Consider the following 17,134-nt stretch of genomic DNA (forward strand, 5'->3'; position numbering starts at 1 on the left):
AGAAAAATGCTGTTCAGGAAAACAATTTTAGCTTGGCGATTGTTTTTTTACTGGTCTTCACAACACAGAGTTAAGGACATGCCAGGAGACGCAGGTCGTCAGTGAAAGCCTGAAGGGAACGTATATACAGCCAGCCTACAAAAGGCTACCACAGCATCGGCAACCTCTAGCACCCAGAACCCAGGATTCAAGTGCCCGGATCAGCTAGAACTTATAGGAACTATATTTAAAACCTGTTTTTATGTTTTTAACACATTTGACATTAAAGTCATGCTTTCGAGTCTTAATGCTGTAACACTGAATAAGATTATATTTTTTACTAAGAAGTTTCACATTAATCAAGTGGCACCAGATGCTGAAAGACGCTTAAGTACCATTAACCCTATAATATAGTTAGAATTGGTGACTGTCCAAGACTATGGCAGTTAGAAGCATCATTCACATACTTGACATCCCATTTATGTTTTACTGCGTTCAACACGCAGTCAGGAGTCGGCTGAAAAAAGCTGAGCCATCTTCACTGTTTCAAATGCATACTAATTTTAAAACTATAATGCTCATTATTTATGAGACTATAGGCATTGATAACAGAAAAGCAACTGCTACAAGAATATTTAGAGAGTTAACTCAAAGAGGAAGCAAAATCATACAAAGAACTTTTTTCATAAGTGACAGGGAAGGTTTGCATTTTGTTTTTAATGTGGCTCCTTGAGGACACACTAGTGTAACACACACAAAGTGCCCAGGCAACCAGGATAACACCCTCAGCTGGGAAACCATCTGTTGACTACAGACTCAAAGGTGAGCTACAAACTCCGCTTCCTGCCAAAAAGCATGATTCGGTACCACACTGCAGTGTAACGCTGCCATCTTGTGGGTACCAGGGCAAATAACTCATTCACGGTAAACCTGTAATATTAATACTAGTTTTGCTACAGGCATGCTCCCTTTTATTTTAAAGGGAAGAAAAAAAACTATATTGCACTAGAAACTAACGATAGAAAAGGTTTGCATTTGCGCAACTTAAGATAAAACTCTATTGCATAAAAATGGTTTCTTCAATTACTTTTGGAAACATCTTGATAATAATTTTGCTAGCTGCCAGCTTCACAAATTCAGCCTGGTATATGAAAACTTGAAGATTTTCAGTTCCCACTAAAAATACAACAGGTTTTGAGGCAACCCAACACCACCTTTAAGCAGATGAATGTAATCTGTCTTTCAGATTCAAAGGTGACTTTAGTATTAGTTGATACAGGTCATAAACTTAAAGTGTTACTTACCCAAACTTGTTTGTTATTTTTGTTTACTTTAGGCATTACCTGTATTACAAACTTTAATAATTGAGATGCTCTAGGAGCTGGGAAAACAGCCTAAAAACTTTCTACTGAAGTAAGTTTGGAAATTAACTGTTAATTGCCTCATTCCACTACATCCTGCAGACTCTCAACTCGCTGATTTCCATAGACTTTCAGCATACAGGGATATTCTGATAGGGTAAAAAGCACAAGACAAAACAGAGCATTTCTAAAATGTCCCAGAAACCAAAGTTAGCAGTTTAACCATACTGACTTTAAAACTAGATCCAGTTTCTGCCAGCTTCCCTGTGATTTCCAGCTGCTGAGGCCACCTGTCCTTACTGCATGTTCCCTCTTTATGCAGGGAAAGCAACAGTGCTTGCATGGACTTCACAAAGATGCTTCGTTTTGGCCTGTAAATACTTTGGACAGTTTTGTCTGCAGGCAGAAGACAAACAGACACAGAATCCCCTGACTAAATCCCTCTAAATTTCTAGAAGGCTACTTTAAGTCCAGGATCTTCTTCTAATTTTACGAGTCTCCCTTATAACCTTCTTCTCTTCTAAAGTTGTCCTCACCATTTTGCCAACCAAGCAACTCCCCAACAAGGCTTCCTTCCTTCCTACACCAGTGCCACTTCAGCCTGCCAGAAAAACCTGGCTCCAGGGGGAGAAACAAATTTATCCCCCTGGAGAACTTAGATTTCAGGGACACATCCTACAAGCTACCTGACTGCTTCCTACCCATAGCCTTTTGTTTAAAAGGTCTTTGTTACCATCTAAAACCCAGTCCAGTACAGGCAGTGACAGTGAACACATACTGTACAGGGCCACAGTATTCCAGACTTGAGAAAGAAGGTTTAAACTCCCTAAAACATTATGGCTTCAAGCCAAGATAAAATTACTCCTTTTAACTAAGCACTTTGCTAGTTGAAACTACCTCTGATTATTTAATAATTATTTTATAATTATGTGAAAGGCAATTGCACAGCTTAGAAGTAAAAAGGAAGCAGCTAGAAAACAACAGGTATCCTAACCTCAAAAAAAAAAAAAAAAAAAAAAAAAAAAAAAAAAAAGGACAGAGAACTAGCCAATACTCCTGCTGCTTGCAAGTGCTTCCTATCCCATCACATTCCCCTTTCCTTCATATAGGCCAAATACACAACATTGCAAATAGCTGAATTTATCTGCCTCACGCCTCCTGAGAGGAGCAGTCAGACACACTTAATACCATGATTCCATCCGACACCCTTACTTTGATGACTGGGCTTTCCTGTTCAGGGATCTCCTTTAAAGGAGGGGCTGCAATCTTGCACGATCTACTCCTGAAATAAGACACCTCTCAAAAGAAAAGGATGGGCTTTCAAAGAAACTTAAGACAGGCAGACTCTGAAATACTATTAAATTTCAATTAGTGGAAATCCAATCTCTTCCTCCTTTGCTGTTTCTCCCCCTCCCCCCCCCCCCCAAAAAAAAAAAAAAAGCTAACAGGTCCAAACAGGCAGAAACCCTGGTGTTTCCTGAAACTCTAGAAAAAATGGGGACAGAAAAGGGATCAGCCCCATATATACTTACCCAGGAAGTTATGTGTGTTCTTTGTTTAGGTCAAAGTGAAGCTCATTAATTCTGACTTTCCCATATTCATGGAATGTGGCCATTTACTGCATGGAATAAGTAAATGAAACCACTGAATTATAACAAAAAGTATTTTAAGATCAGTTGAAAACCATGGATTTGAAGAATACCTTCTTCATACTTATTTGCTCTACAAGGGGAAAAAAAAATCTTCAAAAGTTTAACTTCAAATTAACGATGGTTATATTTTATTTGCCAATGTATGGGAACATGAAAAGTGAACATACAAACTACATATACGTGAAGCGCATATTAAAATTCCTTGTGGTTTTAGCTAAGATGCTCCCTCTGACAGTTCACACAAACAAATACACAGACAACCTGTCACAGTGCCTCAAAACCATCAGGCACTTCACTCAGCCAGGGGCAGCTGCACAGTTGCTTAAGGTGCCATTTGTATTTAAATGCCTCAAACATGTACTTGACAGATGGTTAACTGATCTGTCTTGACAAGTCTACCTGGTCAATGCATTTTGTACTATTTAACTCCTCTCCTCCAAGGGGAGAGCTCTCTACTGATTTAGCACATGGTCTCATCTATTGCTGTGATCTCTCTTTTCCATACAGGTAGAATAGACAAGGATTCTGACCCTGTGAATCAGAAAAATTATTCTTCCTTTGTGGCTTGAACCTTGCATCCATCAGACTGCTCAAATAATAACCTATTGATCCGCATATCTTACACACACGTCCCAATACCCCAATTAGAGATTTCCAAGTTCTTTTTAATGATTTACAGTCTACAGAGTTTCTCTGCTTAAGCTCTCCCACAAGTTGCATGCTTGTTTCTACATGCCTTAGTTTACTCATTAACCACTGGAGAAAGAAGCATGCCCTCAGTTCACTGTAAATGAAAGACCAAACTTATTACTAAGTGTTCCAACTGCATCTCTTCCAAGCTCCTGTTCCTCGCTCTAATTATGTGCCCAGGCAAACAAACAAAAGACAAGCATACTTAATTACCTTATTAACCTCCATTTGGAAACCAGAAAATAGGAACAAACTAAATGCCAGCAGGGAGAACATAAGCTAAGACTTTTTTGAAATTTAAGATCGAGTTCACTCTCAGGAAGCTGAGCTTTCAATTTGATATGAAGTTAAACTATGCGCCACAGGGAAGCAGATGCAGCCCTTGTCTCGGGCAAGAAACAGGCATGAGATCCTGTTGCGCTCGAGTTTTATGCTTCAGCTACATTTGAGAGCAATCCAAGTTTCCCTCCAACCTAGACATGCATCAAACAGTCAACAGTATGTTTAAACCTTTCAAAAAGCGAATACTTTCATTCCTCCCTATTTCAGCATGCCAGCATCTTCCATTTTATCAGTCCGGTAGACTAAGGGTCATGCTTCATTTCTTTCTTTCCCTTGCCCCTCTCCTTAAGCCTCTGAACAAGCCCTGTCATCTTCCATAAAGCTTCAGAAATCCCTTTCTCCCTCCTGACAGTTGCAGCTTATCTCCAATCATTTTCCACCCTACCTAGGAGTCACTTCTTATCAGATCCTTTTACATCAAAACAGCAGATGCTAAATAACCTCTCATTGTATTTAGGCAGGTGATATTTTTGACTCTTCACTGTGCTCCATTCTGCTGTACAGTTCATTTTCTTGACTACCTTGCTACTTTTCTATCAGTTTTGCCAAGGACACTAACCTAAGCCACTCCTAAAAACAAACAGCCAAACAAACAGACTCTCAAAAATCTTATTCATCACTGCAACACATTGATTTTTTTTAATTAATTTTCCTACTAAATATCAGTTTGTAGTATAGGTAGCATGACAGTATTGACAGCTAGGAACCTGCCTAACAGGTGAATAAAAAAACACATACATGTATCCTTGCAATGGCACAGCAAAATGGCTACATAAGAACTGTATAAGCACTACACTGCCATACACGACAAGGCCCAGGACAGCAGACTTGCTTCTGCTGTACTATCTATGCACAAGCAGAAGGTTGAGCAGAAAGAACTCTGCGAAGTCGTGACATACCCCCTCCCTCAAGGGGAAGGGAAAAAAAAAAAAAAGTTTGTTCTCCAGTTTGCAGCTGCTGGAAAACACAGGAGTGGATTTAATGAGCAAAAGAAAGGCAGTATCATTATATAACCTTCCTCATTTGAATGAGATTTAACATTTCCCTATGAACTCACAAGGAAGACTGCAATAGTGACATAGCAAGTCAATAGGGTATATTTCAAAGGCTTTTTAAAAGCCCAGGTAAAACAGAGGCATTTGTACCGCTTCCTTCTCCTTCTTTCTCAGGGAATTTAGCAGCCACAGTTCAGGAGCTTACCTGACCACCTCCCCAAAACCTGAGCAGCTGCACTGAAGACAGGGAAAGTGTTAACTTAATTAATGAATCCTACTAGGAAACTTGTCCTGGAGCAAGGGACAAGCCAAATGCAGCGAGCATTAAGTGAATCAGGCCTAAGCACTGCTACATGTTCTATCACCCCAGGATACTTGTCGAGTTGTAAGCATGGGATAGCTACATTTTCCCTCCCAAACTATTCTTTTCACCATCATTAAATACATCAGATACCATACTGAAGGGGGCATAAGGTCCAGTTGTGGAAGATGTGAAGAATCACAGCCCAATAACCAAGCAGAGCTGCCTTCGGATACTACTTACTGTTTTATAGAAAAAGCCATTACTGGTTACCCGCTACCAGTGATATAAACAGCAATTTACTTCCATATTTTTATTTTACTTTTATTTAACCAGACTGCCATACATTAGTGAATCCTGTTGCTTGCGGCACAAAGAATAAGCCTGTAACAAGGCTAACTGGTGACCTACAGGAGCATCACCACAGCAAGCAGAGCATTTCAACTCAGGAAGAGACTTGTAAGAGTTAAATACATAAGCAAGCACTAGAGGATTGAAATGCCAGCAGGTCACCCACACTGCCTCCGGAATCCTGCATTTCATTTAAGCACCCCCAGCACTGTTTGGGAACCTAAATATTTCTAGTATTTCCCTAACAAGGGCGCAGGGAAGTTCCCTAGTGGTACCTCCATGGCTGGGCACACGTGTGGGGTTTTGACACCTGCCGCTCCCAGTGCGAGCCGATCCAGCCACCAGCACCCCCTCCATTCCCAACACCGGGAGGAAACCCAGCCTTTCCCCGCGCCGTTCACTGCCCCTCTTCCCCGTGGGGCAACGTCCAAGAAAACGCACGACCGCGAGCACGTTTCCAAAGCGGAGCCAAGCTCTCCCCCCGCGCCGCAGCAGCGGGCGGGCAGGCAGGAGACACCGCGCGGGGCCGCCCTGCGGAGCGGGGAAGGAGGAGGCTGGGCAGCCCTGCCAGGCCGGGCCGCGCAATCCGCGCGGAGGGGGCGCAGGCTCCGCGCGGGATGGCGGCTGCGCCCCCCGGCCGGGGCCCGCGGAGCGGGCACAGCGCGGCCGGGACCTGCGCAGCCCGGGGCCGCCCCGGGGACCCCAGCGCCGCCCGGCGGGGGAGGAGCCGCCGCCGCTGTCGCCGCGGCGGGCAGGGGAGGGACGAGCCGCCCCGGCGCGGCAGGGAGGACCCGCTTACCCGCCGAGCCGCCGGCCGCGATCTGGTGCGAGGCCTCCTGCAGGAAGGCGCCGCGCCGCGCAGCCATGTCCGCGCGGGGCGGGAGGCCAGGGCGGGGGCCGCGTTATCTGCGCCAGGGCGGGCGGGGGCGCGCGGGGAGTGCGCGGGGTCGCGCCTCGCAGCTGGGGCCGGGGCACCGCGATCGCTGCAGCCTCTCGGCCCGCGGGGCGGCCCGGGCCGGGGCAGGGCTGTGGCGGGAGCCCTCTGCTCCGGGCAGGGAGGCGAAGCTGCCGCGGCCGCACAGCGAATTGCCCGGGAACAGCCTCTCGCCTCCTCGGACCTGGCCTGTCCACTCCAGTTTTCTGGGCTTTTGCCACTTCTAAGGCCCTCCTGCCACCCACCACGGCAAAGAGCCAAGTAACAGCCGTGTAAATTCTCTGGGAAGTATCCAGGAATGCTCCCAGGAAGCACCCCTGGGCTCACCTGCTCCCACTCTGAAGCATGTTGTTCTTTTATGGCCTCCACGCTTTTATACCAGTTCTTCAGTGTTTCAGGACACAGGTATTTCTTCATGGAGTCAGAACGGTTGTGTTTGGAAAGGACATCTGGTGAGGTAGTGCAACCCCCTTGCTCAGGCAGGGTCACCTAGAGCATGTTGCCCAGGATCATGTCTGGAATTTGAGTATCTCCAAGTATGGAGACTCCTCAGGTTCCCTGGGAAGCCTGTCCCAGTGCTCAGTCACACTCACAGTGAAAATGCTTTTCCTCATGTTCAGACAGAACATCATGTGTTTCAATTTGTGCTTGTTGCCTCTCGTCTGATCACTGGATATAACTGAGAGCAGTCTAGCTCCATCATCTCCACTCCTTCCCCTCAGATAATTATACACATTGATAAGATCCTCCCTCGGGTCTTGTCCAGGCCCTTTCCTCATATCAGAGATGTTCCAGATGCTTAAGCATCTTGGAAGTCCTTCACTGGACTCGCTCCAGCAACTCCATGTCTCTCCTTGTCATGTGGAGGCCAGACTTGGACACAGGGCTGCTGATGTGGCCCCACAAGAACTGAGTAGAGGGGGAGGACTGCATTCCTCAACCTGCTGCCAATGCTCTCCTTAATGCAAGCCAGGATACCACTAGCTTTCTTGGTCACAAGGGCGCATTGCTGACTCATGGTCAACTTCTTTTAAAACCTTTGGACTTTGTCCACCAGGAGTCTGAGGTCCTTCTCGGCAGAGCTTGGAAACTGCATATTTCATGCATAACAGATCCATTTCTGCATAACAGATCCATTTGCTTTATCCTAATAAACTAAGCAGTGCCAGGGCATGGTATCAAGCTCCAGGACACAATCCCTTCCTCTCTGGATGGTCCCTGGCATGACTTCGGCATGACTCTAGGAAGCTAGACTTGCTGGAAGCTTTTCAAAATAGAAAGAAAATAGTGATTTTGTGATCCTCATCTTTTTAACTTCTCTTAATTGAACCTCGCCTATCCTGAAAAAAAGACCACCGTCCACACAACCAGGACATCAGTTTATGCTAAACTCATGTAATAGCATGATAATTTGTAACTAGGTGCGTGTATTTATGTATTCTTTTATGCCCAGTCAGTATGGTTATGTGCTCTTTTTCATGTCCGGTAGGTATATATCTGCAGTCTGCTCCATAATAGCTCAGTAAGAGTCCATTTGGTGTTCATTTGGACACACTTCCAGGTATCCATTTGGAGATGTTCTTGGACACAGTGACTTTACTGTAAAATCCTAGGCATAGTGAAACCATGGGCATTTTACTTAAATTAGGATTTTGTGATTCCAACTGTAAGATTTGATGGGGTATCTACTGTTTTTTTTCTAATCTACTTTTGCTAGAATGGTACCTTTAAGGCACAAGCGAATCACAGAATGGTTGAGTTTGGAAGGGACCTCTAGAGATCATCTAGTCCAACCCGCCTGCTCCAGCAGGGACACCCAGAGCACAGGGTGGCATCCAGGCAGGTTTTGAAGATCTCCAGACAAGGAGACTCCACAGCCTCTCTGGGCAGCCTGTTCCAATCTGCCTTTCTTTTAATAATATCACTCTCTTCCTCTAATATAAGGGGTGGGGAAAGAGGAAAAATACACTGTGAAGAAAGTAAATGTACTCAAAAACAACTGACAGGGAAGATGCAAATTCCCAAAGTTAACTGGGATTAAAATACCATTATTTATTTCATAAAAGTGAAATGCACTGCAGCCAAAGAAAATTTGTTTCAGATACTGTTGCATAAGAGTGCTTTCAAAATACAGAACTGGATGGAAAGAAATAAAGAGGTCACTGTTAGGCCGAGAAAAAAGAGGCTGGAAGGAAATTAAGCAAAACAATGAAAACCTGTTAAAAAGAAAATGAATCTCATTTAACTGTCCAGCTCAGAACTTTTTTTTTTTTTTTCTCCCCTACAGACATTAAGCAATGATTTTTGGATGAGCATTTTGAGTCAGGAAATTTCAAGAGGCTACGAGTGGGTTTTGTGCATAAAGCTTTGAAACTACAGAGTTCCCATCCTCTAAGCAGGCCACTTTTTTATTTTTTTTCTCCCTTTCCTCCCCAGGGAATCATTTGTCAAACCTTCCAAACACATTTTCCTGTTTTGAGAACAAGTTGCATGTGACTTAGCACTCAAAAGCCAAGACTTGATAAAATGTTTTTAGAAAGTTTATTCATGAAGTCACAATTCTATTCTGAAATGTTAGTTTGCAAACTTTTGTGACAGTTTAGCAACAATTCTGCTAACTGAATAGAGATTCCATGGCTGAACGAAAATGTAGCCTTTGATATTTAGAAGAACCATTTGGAAAAAAAAATGTCATTTTAATTCCTGCTGTAATGTATGGGAACACAAATAATATATGCAAAACTGTTGACAAATTGCTAAAATACTGTGAACTTGAATTCTTTGCAGGTATCAGCAAATAAACAGTAACTTGAGCTTCTTCACATATATAAAAGCAGTGCAGAGATGTGGGAATACAGAGTGACTCCCTTAAACTAATAAACTTTGAATGTGCTGACCTTTAAGTAATTAAAATCTCAACTTCAATGTTTCATTAACATTTGCATTAGTTCCCTTGGCTTTGCTCTCTGAGACTGTGGCTCAGTAAACACAGCAGTATCATCAGGTCTCCAGCATTCTGTATCATCAAAAAGCAGATGCTGAAACATCAATATTTTTTCCTTTTGTTCCAGAGATGTAGGGAGAATTTTAAATTATGGGGAACTTGCAGGAGCAGTTGAGCAACAAAGAGCATGTGGAGATGATCATACAGTGAAGGAATTCCAGGTGGTTAGATTTGATTTCTGCAAAAGATGATCCTGCAACAAACAATATTTATATTAAAAATGACAGCATAATCTAAAACATTATTCAGAATATACAGAAGTGCGTTTACAGAGCAGCATAACATCTGCTCCGTACAAGACAAGCGCTTCACTGTGGCGAGAAAGCCAAGTGCAACTCGCAGGATTCCTCCCAACCCACTCGCTGCTGCACAAGCTCCTGTGCTGAACGTTTCTCTCGTGTATCGCGCATCACTCTTGATTATCCACGCGTCCCTGCCTGCTCCCCGCGAAAGGCCCGTGTTCCCGTTGTGCAAGTTTCCCCAGGAACTTCCAGGCTTATTCCCGTGCCTACCCGGCCTCTTCCCACGGGCGCGGGGCGCTCCTGTAACAGCCCGGGACAGCACGAACCTTCCGAGGGGCGACCCTCCACGCGCACGAGTGTGTAGAGCCCTGGCCCCGCTCGCGGGACGAGCCTCGTTCCGCAGGGCCCTTTGCCGCCCTCCAGCCCGCGCTGCCCGGAACAGCGCGCCGGGACAAGGGCGGCAGCGCCGCCCCCGCGCGGGCCGGGCGAGCCCGGGCCAGCCCCCGGCCGCAGGGCCCGCCCGCCCGCAGCGCTTTGTTGTGGAGCAGCCGCCCGGCGGCGCGGCCCGGCCCGGCCCGACCCGGCTCGGCCCGCGGGGGAGGAGCGCGCAGGTAACGGGGCGCCTCGCTGCGCGGCCGCGGCCCGCTCGGGACGTTGCGCGAGCTCGGCCCCACTGCGCGCCCCGCGCTCCACCCTCGGCGCCCCTGCCCTTGCCGCGTGCTCCGAGGGGCGGCCCGGCCGTTAGCGGCCGTTAACGGCTGCGCAGTCCCCCCCGCAGCAGCCCCTCGGCAAGGCGCCCGCGCCGGCCCTGCGCCCCGGGAGCCGCGCACGGTGCTGCCTCCCCGAGCCGGGAGCCCCGGCGGCCTCACCGCGGGCGAGAGGTCAGGCAGCCGCCCCAGGAGGCGGCAGCACCGCGCGGGCACCGGCCGCCGGGAAGGAGACCCCGCCGAAGGCCACCTCTGAGGAGGCCAGTGCCAGATCGCTGCCGTCGGATGGAAATAGTGCCTGGTGGATTCTTGGAGTGGTTTTTAAAGTTATCAAATAAAGTTTGACATCCACACTCTTTTGAGCCGTTACGGTTTAAAAACGGTTTAAGAAGTCCCAACAAGTTTTTTACCTCAGCTTCTAACAGCCGTAAGTTTCCTATTTACCAGACTTCTTGAATGTGTTATAGGGGGCTGTCTGTAGGCTTGGTCCCCATAAGCAAAATGTGCATGAAAGCAAAAGCCCTGCTGGTACAGGCAGTTTGGAGAGAAGCGGTCCCAGGTGCGCAGGTGCTTGCCCTGCCTGACCTGCTGTTCACGTGCTGGTAGGGCAGCAGGGAGAGGGGACCCAGGAACCGCTTCAGGGGTTTGAGGTGCTTTGAGTTACATATTGCAAAGGCTTCATTTTGGAACCGTGAGTGTCCAGTAGCACTTTACTTATTTATTATTAATATGTGCGTGTGTGTGTGTATATATTTGTGTATCTGTATGTGGGGAAGGCTTTATTAGCAGAGCTCTATTAGAGTAGTCTTAAGTTATCGTGGTTTATGTGGAAATTACATGGAAGATGAATCAGTTAATTGTGGAGGTACCATTGCTGGCTCAGCAAATTTCAGATGTACAAATTCTAGAGGCTGTGGGAATGTACACGGGAAACTCTGTGTTATACTTGTATTGTTCCTTGAGCACCCACTCTTGGCTGTTGGGAAGATAAAACTTTGGTTAAGCGTGAATTCACCAACCTAACTTTCAGTTTCTTTAAATACACTGTGATGCTAACTTTAAGAAGTTTTGAAAGAGTTAACACAACATTTTAACAGTTATGGACTGGTTTGGTGTGGTAATCCTGCCTTCTTTCTTAATTTTATTTAAGTACACAAAATTCAATCATTAAGCAACCCAAGCCTCTCCTTGTGAAACAGACGAGTGAAACTGAACTGTACAGGAGCGGGATGGTTAGGGACTCTGCTTCCCTTCAGTGGTATGGTGATCAGCCCTGCTCTTGGTCTCCTGAAAGTGAAAAGGCTTCTCCTGCCCTCCTTGCTAAGGAGAAGTTACTGCAGGGCTAATTGCACTATAGAAAGAGAAGGCAGGGGCTGGGAGGTAGATAATGTACACATCAACTACCTGTGAAAAGAGACCGTTTTATTTATTGTACACCGTTATGTTTGGCTGAGCCTCATCAAAGTTATTGTCTAGATTATTTCTTGCTTTCCAGAGATGTTAAATCTCAGTGTTCATTCATTATTGTGGAAATTAATTGTGAAAGCCAGGTTTTATATTGACCACCAAAACACTTGTGTATCTTGTTTTCTTTTTTTTTTTTGTTTGTGGGCCAGTGCTCTTCTAGTACAAGCAGATGGAAAGGAGCTCACTGGATGAGGTGAGGCTGTCTGTGCACTCCCTGTGAGTTGGGCAGGAGGTGCTTCGGTGGGTTATGTAGTAGGGGAAGGGAAGAGCAACTGAGCAGTGTGCGTGGACATGTGGCCTTGCCTCCCCAAAACATCCAACACCTGGCACCCCTCATCTGTAGGCAGGTAATTAAACTTTTTCAGGTAGGGGAAACCTTTTTAAAAAGAAAATAGCCCCTTGTCAGCTCACTTCTGTGCTCACCATTCAGTATTTAAATTTTTACCCCTTAATAGGGAAGGGAATCCATTCAGAATTGGGGCTGCAACTGACACTTTGTTGTCATGTGTCAATCTGTCACAAACAGAAGGGAATCCTTCACTGGTATGCTAAGAAATAGCTGCTTATAGGGCAGCTTTCAGGGTAGAAAGTTGCACGCTCTCTCTCTCTCTTTTTTTTTTTTTTTTTTTTTTTTTTTTAATTTTTAAACTTACAGTTTAAAATAAAAAGACAGAGTCCCAGCAGAATCAGTGTTTGACATTTTTGTTGTGAAAATCTATTCCAAAAGTTCATGTTGGAAAAAGACATTTCATTCTCATGGTGGTTGGTGTACAGTTACAGTTATCATCAAAATGTTGTTCTCTGTTTTAGCAGGGAATAGAATACTTAAGAATGATTCAAAATCCTTTTTCCTTATTGGAAAGAAGTCAGGCAGCATCTATGGTACCGATGTATGGTCTCTAGAATAGCAAACTGGGGCACAGATCCAGCTTGCGTTTAAGTGAATGACAAAACTTCCCCTAGTTGAAACAACATGGGATTGTGCGGTAGGTTTGGAAGAAGTAATTGGTTATGAATTCGGTTCCTGGAGGGCACTAATTTTTGCACCATGAAATCCATAGTAAATTGAGTTGAGGAAATCCACATAACATGCTGGTAGACAAATATTATCCTTTCTTTCTATGTAAATCTGTTGAAGATGGAATTTGATCTTTGAGTTATATATTCATTTAAATAGTCATATAGCAGCTATACATGCTCTAATTTAAATGTTAAGTGAAAAATCTAATCTGCTTCAGTAATATAGTATTAGGACAAAGAAGGATTAAAATGTTTCGTTATTGATTAGTGCCTCAGAAGAAGCGGGTGGCAGTTCTGTTCAAAATTTGTAGTGTGTTGTGTTTGTATGTGAACTGCTCTGAAAATGCTCTTATGCTCTATTCAGAGAGTTTAATGTGGATTCAGATGGGTGTACTTGAAGCTAACAGATTAAATTTTTAATAGTCTTCTAAAAATACACAGGTCTAGTTAACTTATGTTGACTTGTACCTTAACTCAAATCTCCTCTTTATAAGTGGACATTCATAATGCTGGAAGAGTTTCATGGTTGTATGTGTGTGTGAGTGTAGATATGTGTGTTTGTGTGAGAATTAAACTGTTATACCACAGGAAGAATTTTCAGTCAATTTAACAAGGGGCACTAAGCTTAGGTTGAGTTGATTAAAAGATACAAAGATTTCAGAAACATGTTTGATGTCTCCTTTGGGAGTAAGGAGCTCTGCTTTATATATCTTTCTGTACTATAGTTCCAATTTTATATTTGACCCCCTTCCCTTGCTAGGTCTTAGGTTGTCAGCAGGGGTCAGCAGAAAATAGACCCATTCTTGCTGCCTGAGTATTACATCTAATAGAAAAAAATAAAAAAAGACCTCTAGCGTATACTGGTGGTGTTGGTTTCTTTCCGTATGCACTATAGATCAACTTCCAGTTTACAAGCTAAATTGACTGGCAAAAAGATAGGCTTATTTAGCAGGAAAAAATGTCATTTCTAAATGACTGTAGATTAAGAATGAGAATGATGAGAATAATCAGAAAAGTATTTTAGGACATTCTGCTGCCTATTTCAATACTATTAAAAGAAGTAAGTGATATAAAAGTTTTTTTAAAAAAATACTTGGATTCTCTCAATAGTGATATTTAGTTGTGAGCTTTAGTTATTAGTTATGTTACTATATAAAATGACATGTATTTTAAAATGAACGGCTGGACACGTGACCTCTGAGAGAGATTAGATGATGAAATGCAGTGAGGGTATATATCATAATGCCATGTCCTGACTGGATATTGTCACTGCTACTTGCTGTAGAATGGATGTAATTTATGTAACTCTAATCAAATTGTTAGTGCTGCTTTTACAAAGGCAAAATTCATCTTTTCTCAAGTGCAGCTCTGATCTTTTTAAATTCTTTGAATTACAGTTGGACAATTTTAGGGTTTATCTTCTGTATTCAGAAGGGCTCAGTGCAAGCACTATATGAACAGTTTGGTCTTGGGTGTTTCCTGTATTATGAAGGAAAAGGCATTCTAAGACTTCCCGCAAAACTTCTGTATTGAAAGTTTTCTGATGATCTTTAAAGTAATACAAATATTGCAGGCCTTAAAGTGACTAAAAACAAACAAAAAACCCCACACCTTTAAAGGTAATACTATCTTTTCTAGTTCTTTATTTTGGATGCATATTCCTACTTGAAATAAAATATCACCTTTTCTTTCCTTTTGTAGCGAAAAATTGGAAAAGAAGAACCCTCATGTATAGAAAATGGGTTCTTCTAAGAACTTTCTTCCACAGAAAAGCTTATAGAGAAGATAAATCACAGCTTTTTTTTTTTTTTTTTTCAGAAAGAAATAGTAATAATTATGGCTGGAAGCTTACTCAGTTGAGCTATAGGAGCAGAGAGAGTGTTTGTTGTATGTGTCCTTCATTTGCCCTCCTCTCTTTTGAAAACCTAGGTTCCTTTCCTTTTAACTAATGAGGTGGCAAAACTTGTTTGCTTCCCATCACCGTTTCTGAGCAGGGAGCCATTGTGTCACTCCACAGATTGTCTTCAAGGAAACTGAAGAAAAATTTACCTGCTAATCCTTGTCATCAAAGGAAGGTTATTCTGGCTGGTAGTGGGAACAGCTGCTTTCTTCACGGTCCTACTCAGCAGTAGGAAAACCAAACAGAACTTTTCCTTGTTCTTCAGTATGTCTTATAACCGAAACGCCTGGTATACAGTGCCCAAGCATAAACATTGGGCTGTTCCATTTTCACTGTTTGTCCCTGAATGATATAAGGTTGATATGTATTGAAAATGCCTCCAAGTGACACTCTCTGTTGAGTTTTGCAAGATCTGTGTGTTTCTGAAAAGCATAATTCTGAGACATTTGTTGAAAGTTTAGACAAATTTTGACAGACACTGGTTTTTTTTTCCATTAAAGTTAAAGTTTGTTTTCTTATGTCATAATTTTATATTTTTGCAGCGCTTGTTTCTTCCTTTTTAATTATGATGGGGAAAGGAGCTATTTGTAACACAGGGAAGAACACAAAACAGCAGTTACCAATATGGACTTCATATAAAAGTTATCCTTCAAAATCCTGAAAGTGAGAGACTGATTTTAGAAGGGTTTGAGTTAGACCTTTAGTTGATCATGGTACATAAACCAGAATCTCAACACTTCCTGTATATTATCCAGAACCTATATGTATATATGGATATGTGCATATGTATATACTTAAGACAGTGTAAAAAATAGCATACGCCAAGCTCATATCCATTGGGCAGCTAAAAATGTACTAGTAAAACTGACCTTTTAGTTGAACGGCAGCTGAAATATATTTTAGGAGGTGTAGTTTAGAGGTTAGTGAAGTAATCTCCCTGACAGCCATAAAAATATTTTCTGATGCTAATTTCCTTTACTGCAAATAGTATTAGATAAGTGATACAGGCAATAGCCCTTCAGCTTTTTAATCTACTTTCAAACATGTTACTTGACTTTTTTTTTCTGTTATTCATTATTTTTTGCTATTTATCAGGATACCATAAGCTTGCTGATAATGTCAACAGTTCAAGATAGGATAAAAAGGCATCTTGAATTAGTTAAATATCTCAGTTCATATGATCTGTATCTGAAGAAAAACAAATAGCATTTAATAAATCTACATTCTTTGCTCTGTTTGCAGTGATATTTATTTTTATTAGACCACAGGAATCTTGAAGTTAAGCTCTTCTCTTTGCACCTGACTACATATGATGAAAAAGGATGTGGTTCCACACCTATATCCTTCTTAAGTATAGCCTGTACTGATGTCATCATTTCTTAAAGAGGCATGAGCAATCCTAGAGGTATTTTCAGCTGTACCTTAAAGTACATTTTGATTAAAATTTAGGAAATGAAAAGATCACCTTCAAGGAGTAGATTTTTATTTTCCTTCATGTCTTAAGGGTGGGATGGAGGGAAGCATGTTGTTCTTACTCTGTGATATTAGACAGCTCTTCTGCCACTGCAGTTCACTGTAGGACACTTGTCCGCTAATATCTTCAACTAGCATTAGGGGACAAAGAAATTTGGGAAAAGGTTGGATAAACTGGGCCACAAGTAGAACAGAGTGAACTCCCTGGTGTCCTTGCTCTCCACAGCTGTAGAGGATGTTCTGCAGTGCCTCTGCTCTATTACTCCCCCGTCCTGCTACCTTGCAGCACCTGGCTGCTTCCAGCTGTTCCTCGATTTTCTCTTTTCTCTTCCCACTACCAACTGTATAAGTAGAGCAAGGGAGTATTTCCCTTCTCTTGACCCTGTTGTTCCTGTGCCTAGTCGTCATGTTAGCTGCTGACAGTAGTGGCTGTGTCTTGCAGAGCAGAACCAGGGTGTCTTGTGGGCCGTTTGGTTGGCTCTTGCCATCTAGATGTGACTGTAGCTCTGTGGGCCCTGCTCTCCTGGCTGTCACTGCACGCTGACTTTGGTAAGCTCGTTTAAAACTGGTTCCAGTAACTATGGGAACTTAGGCGCAGAGGTAGCAGCCGCAGTGCTGCGCTGGGCTGCAACCCCTGTTCTGTGGCAGGGCTTATATAAAATGTGGTTGGCTGATGAACACAGAGGAACTTGTAGAAGAAAAAGATATTGTGGTGT

At 43.3% G+C, this 17,134-nt stretch overlaps 1 protein-coding gene across 1 annotated transcript in view; it reads right to left on the reverse strand.

Moving 5' to 3' along the window:
- The window catches only part of SLC25A21 (solute carrier family 25 member 21), a 230,130-nt gene extending 223,592 nt beyond the window's left edge, over nt 1-6,538 (reverse strand). Inside the window, exon 1 of the mRNA XM_088529271.1 lies at nt 6,471-6,538. Within this exon, the coding sequence (XP_088385397.1) occupies nt 6,471-6,537 (67 nt within the window). The 5' untranslated portion in view covers nt 6,538. The remainder of the gene's footprint in view (nt 1-6,470) is intronic.
- Between the last annotated feature and the right edge of the window lie 10,596 nt (nt 6,539-17,134).

The sequence above is a fragment of the Tinamus guttatus genome, unplaced genomic scaffold (assembly GCF_059628265.1).
Source record: "Tinamus guttatus ecotype Peru unplaced genomic scaffold, ASM5962826v1 Tinamus_guttatus_pri_ptg000327l, whole genome shotgun sequence".
Taxonomy (NCBI): domain Eukaryota; kingdom Metazoa; phylum Chordata; class Aves; order Tinamiformes; family Tinamidae; genus Tinamus; species Tinamus guttatus.